A 7,477-nucleotide genomic window follows, 5' to 3' on the forward strand; every position below is an offset into this window, starting at 1 on the left:
TTATTAAAGATGTCGGCTACTTGAGCATTAGTCCTTACATTTGCTAGCTCGATCTCCCCGCTAAGAACCTTTTCACGAATAAAATGATATCTCATTTCTATATGCTTAGTACGGGCATGAAACACAGGATTCGAAGCAAGCTTGATTGCACTTTCGTTGTCACATTTCAATTTAACAACATAATCTACCTTTTCAAGTATGTCACCAATCAATCTTCTTAACCAAGTGCATTATTGAGCCGCCATTGTTGCAGCTATGTATTCCGCTTCCGTGCTAGACAAAGCAACAACTTCTTGCTTCTTGCTACACCATGAAATAACAGCGGAACCCATGTTAAAATAGTAACCCGAAGTTGAATCGCGATCATTTGGGTCTCCCATCCAATCTGCATCAACGAAACCATTTAACAAAACATTATCACACTTCTTATACCACAAGCCGTGGCCTATTGATCCTTTCACATAACGAAGGATCCTTTTTGTTGCATCAAGATGAACATTAGTTGGATATTGCATAAATTGTGAAACAATGCCAATCGAGTAAGCAATTTCCGGCCTTGTGATGGTTAGATAGATCAAACTTTCAACCATTTGTCGGAACAACTTCACATCCTTGAGCTCTTTTCCTTGATCTTTCTTCATTTTTAGGTTTGGTTCCATTGGAGTAGTCATAGGCTTTGACTCCCCCATGTTGAAACGTTCCAAGAGACTTCTTGCATAACCCCTTTGAGAGATAAAGTACCCGTTTTCTAATTTATCAACTTCCAAGCCAAGAAAACATCCAATCTCCCCCAGATTCTTCATTTCAAAATGAACAGAAAGATCATCACTTAAACGAGAGATTTCTGACTCGTTTCCTCCGGTGATAATCATGTCATCAATGTATAATAACACCAAAATATGGAAACCTGATTCTTTCTTTACAAACAAACTAGAATCCGCATCAGAAATCTTAAAACCACAAAAGACAAGGTATTGTGCAACCTTACCATACCAAGCTCTCAGAGCTTGTTTCAAGCCATAAAGAGCTTTCTTCAACCGGCACACATATTCTGGAAATTAATTTGAAATGAACCCAATAGGTTGTTCCATGAACACCTCACGATCAAGCTCTCCATATAGAAAAGCATTCTTCACATAAAGTTGCCACAATTTCCACCCTTTGTAAGCCGCTAATGAGATTATTTTTCTCACCGTTACCATTTTAGCCACGGGGCTAAAAGTTCCCTCATAATCAAGCCCATAACTTTGACAAAAGCCACGAGCCACCAGCCACCAGCCACCAGCCGAGCCTTGAACCTATTAATGGTTCCATCCGAGTTCTTCTTCAAACGGTAGACCCATTTGCAAGTAACCAGTTTACATACTTCCGGTTTCTTGACAAGCTCCCAAGTTTCATTCTTTTTCAATGCATCAATCTCCTCTTGTATTGCTTTTCTCCAATCCGAAGAATCTTTAGCTTCTTCATAACATGTTGGTTCTTCAGTTAAGCCACCTGAAAAGAAACAAGTTGTGACTGTGTTCACCTAATAGTCACTTAGATATCTTGGTTGTCTCTTTTCTCTTGTTGACCTTCTAACTTGAGTTGGTACTTCTTCACTAGGTGCCTCTTCTTGAGTTTGAGAAACACCATCATTCTCACTTTCTTCTTGAGTGTCGAAGCTAGGAAATGTAAATTTGTAATCTCTATTTTCTTCACCATTTTTGCTTGATTCAGAAAATTGAGAAGACACTTCATCAAATACCACATCTCTTGAAGTGGTAAACTTCTTTGTTTCTTGATACATACACCTCCAACCTTTCCTGTGAGAATCATAACCAACAAAAATACACTTTCAAGCTTTTGAGTCAAGTTTGGTTCGGTTAGCTTTTGGAATATGAACATAACAAATAGAACCAAACACCCTAAAATAGCTTACGTTTGGCTTTTGACCATAAGCTAGCTCAAAAGCTGATTTTTGTGTACCTGGCCAAGATGGTAACCGATTAGACACATGACAAGCACATTGAAGTGCTTCCGCCCATAGCTCCCTAGGCAACCTTTTGTCATGTAACCAAGATAAGCATATTGAAACAAGGTAAGCAATCTTTCTTTCTGAAACCCCATTTTGTTGTGGAGTATCCGGACAAGTCATTTGGTGAGAAATACCATTTGTTTTACAATAAGTAAAGAAATCATTTGACATGAATTCTCCACCATTATCACTCCTAAGAGCTTTTACCTTTCTCCCAAATTTTGATTCTACCGCTTCTTTGAACTCTATGAACTTTGATATGGCTTCACTTTTCTCCTTTAGGAATTTCACCCAAGTAAACCGAGAATAGTCATCAATTAACACCATGACATAGCAATGAACACTATAACTTGGTGTTTTTGTTGGCCCCATCAAGTCCGTATGAATTAAGTCAAGCAAACCTTGTTTTCGATTTGTTGACTTCTTATATGGAAGTCGGTGTGACTTTCCATATTGACATCCTTGGCATATTACTTCCTCACAAACATTCTTTAATTGAGGAATTCCATCAACTAGCTTATGTGAGAATATCTTTTGCAACATTTGATATCCCACATGGCCTAGTCTAGCATGCCAAATAGCTCCATTGTCGGTTTGACTTGTTTTCTTCACATAAGCCTCACCTGCGGATAACACAAACAAAGAACCTTTCTTTTCTCCCGTGAAAAGAACATCACCCACAATCTTCTTGACATTCTCAAGGACTTTCACATCCATTGGACCAAAAAGAACATGTTTTTCAGATTCGGTAATTTGAGGTACTGAAACTAGATTCTTGGTCAATTTAGAAACAAGATAAACATCTTCCAAAGTAAAAGTATTATTATTAACATCAATAATAGCATTACCTTCCTTTTTAACCGGATGTGTTGAGTTGTCAGCCGTGTTACAACTCGATTTTGATTGTGATCTCTAACGTCATGAAGAAGAGTTCCATCACCGGTCACGTGATGAGAGCAACCCGAATCAACAATCCATTGATTCTTCTTAACAACCATATCAACCGTAAAACATTGCTCCCATTTGACTTCATCATCATCGTTGCTTGAACAAGCCACATTTGCTTTTGTGACTTTCGAACGACAATATCTCTTGATGTGACCAACCTTCCCGCACTTGTAACATGTGAGAGGTTTCTTCTCATAGTTACTTTTGTAACTAGTTTGCTCTTCTTCTTTTTTTTTTGCTAGAAGAACCTTTCTTAAAGTTCTTCCCTTTTGAAAACAATACCGCATCATTTTCAAATCCTTTAGCCATTTGCTTGGCCAAAGCTTCTTGATTAGAGAGTAAATTTTCTAATTCTTCAACCGAAGGTTGAGTAGCCCACCCCTGAATAGAGGTTATGAATGGAACGTACTCTTTCTTCAAACCGCGAATTAAATATCTTCGCAGCCGAGATTCACTGATTTTCTCGTTTGTATCAATCTCTGAAATTTCAGAACAAAGATTTTTAACCAGTAAAAAATATTCAGAAACTGACATACCTTCTTGTCTTGAGTTTGCTAACTCATTTTCCAAGAATTGCAACCGTGCGGTGTTCTTCTTGCTAAAGAGTTTCTCAAGAGTATCCCAAACCTCCTTTGGCGAGTTAAGATCACGAACGTGTTCTATGAACTCTTTGCTAATTGATGTCCTCAACGCAAAGAGAGCCTTCCCACACTTGATCTTCCATTTTCTTCGTGACTCACCTTACTCAAGAGTTTCTACGGGAATTATGGCATCACTTCCAGCCACAAGTTCACATAGGTCTTGACCTTGGAGATAAGCTTCCATACACATCTTCCAATACTTATAGTTATTGCCTACAAGTCTTTCCATGCTGTTGATCATACCACCGTTGTTTACATTTGAAACTTCCATTTTTGATAGCAAGAATTTAGCTTTGTAACTTTGAGTATTTGCACACAAAGATTAATTTTAAAACCAAGCTCTAGATACCATAAAACAACTAGATATCTTGCTGAAAATGTAAGTTTAGTAAACTAAAAGAATGAACAAGTGAAAGTAGAATGTGTTGGATTGATATTCAATGCTTACAATCAACAAGCTTAAATACAAGATTAAAGTACATACAACATGATTAGATACATCTACCACACTTGTTAAAGCCATACAACATGAAAGAAAGTAGTCCAACAAAACCATAAATGAGAAAATTAAGGGATTAGTTTGGAGTCAAAGTGAATTAGTTGAGCATATTTGCACTAATTTTAACATTGGATGCCCTAGAGTTCATACGCAATTCTAAAAATTTACTTTGTAATAAATAAAGAAGGGAGGAAATCACGGAACGTATAACTTTCCAGACTATTCTCTTGACCTAATATATTGAGCTAATATATTGAGCTTAATGAGCCTACTATAGATGAAGCTGGACTTATACCATGATGCCCCTAAATATTTGTTCCCCAGTGCGGTTGCACGTTGGGCGCGGCTCAAATTCCGGTCCTGACCATCGCTAATAATAACCGAAACCTGAGCAAGGAGTAATCCAAACTACGTTAAACACTGAAAATCTCAAGCACGGGTCTGTCAAACTTGATCGGTAGATGAAACAGCAGCGTGATCGGCCGGAAAGAAAAGTGATTATAGTGTGGCTTGAACGTACATTAATCAGTACAAGTATTATAGTTGAACAATATGGAGTCAAGTAACTTACTCAACTAAACTTATCATATACAATAATATTTAAATTTTAAGTACTAAAGACATAGTGATACTACTTAATAATATATTTCTTTATTTGATTACATTGATGTGCCTAAAATCTATGCATTTTTATAGTGTATAAAACTAGTTTGAATTCAATTCAATATAAAAAGTAAGATTTTAAGCTTATTTGATGTAAAAGTACCAAGATATGTTTAAATTAAAGTTCAAGTTTATTATAACTTGACTCAAAATAAAATGTTATCAGATTGATCTCAAGTAATTTACAATTATTGAGTATTATGGAGTAACCGAATAATATCACGGAGTAACCATTGTTAGTGATTTTAGTGTCATCTAACATTCATTTTAGTTAATTGGGATTTACTTAAATGCAAGAGTTAGTTATTTATACTTACTAACGGGTTCGGAGAGTGTGGATTACATGCCCATAAAAGTTGGCTAGTAACTACCGCTTATATTACGAGGGGTCAAGGTGGCCATGCCTTTTACAGGGTCCAAGTGGCAACGCCCCTGGCAGGGTCCATGGGGCAACCAAATGTTTCTTTCAAGACACTATACGTTTTAAAGAAAATGCGTCTTTCAATAGTTTTTCTTGCCAAAAATTAAGAGTTGTGTCTCTTCATTATAACTCTCAAAAACTGATTATATTTTCGGCTATATGGTTTTTCTGCATTCATTCTATACACATACACAGAGTCATACAAATTCTCTATACTTGATTTTGATTTTTTCTTGCCTGAAAATAAAATCGTTTTTGTCTTATCACTATTAGAATTTCATATAAAATTAAGACTTGTGAAAGGCAAAATACTTAATTAGAAAAGTGTTTCATAATTCAAGAACTAATTCAGATTTTAGTAACCTTTTTCTTATAACCATTAGGGTCAAATTGATTTGCTATAAAATGTGGAAAGGGTTGTATGTTATGGGCCATTAGCATCCGTATATGTTTGGAATCAGGTGCTTCATCAGCTACGGTAGGTACGGTGTACCCGCAAACATGAACAAAGTGAGACCCTACACGTGGTAGAGTGGTAGGATCCCTATGATGAAAGAAACATTTCAATATAGACACGTACTCCCACGCAAGTTGGCTTTTTAAGGTTGATATGTTGTCGTAAACAGCTCTTGCATACGAAGTTGACCCTTTGATCATGCCATCCTGGCAATAGGTCCACTTATGGATATTTTATAAATAATTTTATGAGCCCGTGCGTCGCATGATATTTGTATAAATTAATAATCGATAACGTTAATATTGATATTTATAAAATGTATAATATAATTATAGTAAAAAAATCCTATATTACTGATAACATTTGTATCGAAAACATTAGCATTGAATACTAAAACATAGATTATGAGTCCGTCCGTTGGAATCATTGCAACTTCAATTTACAAATAATCGATAAAATACCAAACATGAGCCCCCCTAAAAAGTTGTTTTAAAATTAATCGTTAAGAATAATATTTTATGTACATCTCTAATTGTATATATTTTTTTAATAAAAACTAATTTCATTATATCAAAATTTCAAACGAAGCATAGGAGACATACATCTAAATATCTATAAGGATTATCAGACAACCATTTTAACTTCAATTGATAACATGAGCCCGTGCGTTTATATAATATTTTACAAAAATTATATTAACTAAATTTTTTAAATTTATGCGCAAACTGTAAATCAAATATTATTCATAAATAACATTATAATATTAATAAATAATTATTTATTTTATAATTTTTATTACAATAAAAAACATTGTAAATAATTTTTCAATATATGACCAATTTATATATATAAATATTATCAATAATTATATTAAATCAATATATCGTTTAAAAAAATATTATTTATGACCATTTAAAACAATTTCATAATAGTAATATAATATAATATATTAATATTAATTAATATAATGTTATATGATAATATAATATAATATTTTAGGTAATGAAATATGTATATTAAATTAAATTAGGAAATCTAATAATTCGATTAATAGATGAAAATAACTGATAGACTGACACGTAGCAGGAATAAAGAAAAAGTTGACACGTGACAAGATTTAACCAGAAGTTGACATGTACAATTATTGTCACGCGTTTTATATAATGTATAGAAGATTTATATAAGAAAATATATTTTATGAAAAAATTGAATGTGAGATGATAATTGAAAGGACCCGTTCATATACATTATAAACGATTCACAATAGTTGATTACATTGCGAGGTATTTGACCTCTATATGATACATTTTACAAACATTGCATTCGTTTTTAAAAGACAAACTTTCTTTACATCGAAAATTGACAGGCATGCATACCATTTCATAATATCCACTATCCAACTATAAATTGATTTAATAATAATCTTTGATGAACTTAATGACTCGAATGCAACGTTCTTCGAAATATGCTATGAAAGACTCCAAGTAATATCTTTAAAATGAGCAAATGCACAGCGGAAGATTTCTTTAACACCTGAGAATAAACATGCTTTAAAGTGTCAACCAAAAGGTTAGTGAGTTCATTAGTTTATCATAATCATTTATTTCCATCATTTTAATAGACCACAAGAATTTCATTTCCAGTTCTCATAAATATACGTCCCATGCATAGAGACAAAAATAATCATTCATATGGTGAACACCTGGTAACCGACATTAACTAGATACATATAAGAATATCCCCTATCATTCTGGGAACCTCCTTCGGACATGATATAAATTTCGAAGTACTAAAGCATCCGGTACTTTGGATGGGGTTTGTTAGGCCCAATAGA

General features: G+C 34.1%; 2 protein-coding genes across 2 annotated transcripts; both read right to left on the reverse strand.

Annotated features, from left to right (window-relative positions):
* Positions 1–230: 230 nt before the first annotated feature.
* Positions 231–641, reverse strand: LOC139854093 (secreted RxLR effector protein 161-like). Its single transcript, XM_071843417.1, has one exon. The coding sequence runs from the start codon at positions 639–641 to the stop codon at positions 231–233; it is 411 nt and encodes a 136-aa protein (XP_071699518.1).
* A 554-nt stretch (positions 642–1,195) lies between these two features.
* Positions 1,196–5,843, reverse strand: LOC139854095 (uncharacterized). The gene is made up of 10 exons (XM_071843418.1): positions 5,550–5,843; positions 4,398–4,489; positions 3,708–3,902; positions 3,499–3,635; positions 3,245–3,441; positions 2,863–3,129; positions 2,184–2,545; positions 1,919–2,039; positions 1,745–1,802; positions 1,196–1,494 (listed from the first exon to the last, which is right to left on the reverse strand). Exons 1-10 carry the CDS (start codon positions 5,841–5,843, stop codon positions 1,196–1,198), a joined length of 2,022 nt encoding a protein of 673 aa, XP_071699519.1.
* Between the last annotated feature and the right edge of the window lie 1,634 nt (positions 5,844–7,477).

Source organism: Rutidosis leptorrhynchoides, chromosome 6 (genome assembly GCF_046630445.1).
Source record: "Rutidosis leptorrhynchoides isolate AG116_Rl617_1_P2 chromosome 6, CSIRO_AGI_Rlap_v1, whole genome shotgun sequence".
In the NCBI taxonomy this organism is placed as follows: domain Eukaryota; kingdom Viridiplantae; phylum Streptophyta; class Magnoliopsida; order Asterales; family Asteraceae; genus Rutidosis; species Rutidosis leptorrhynchoides.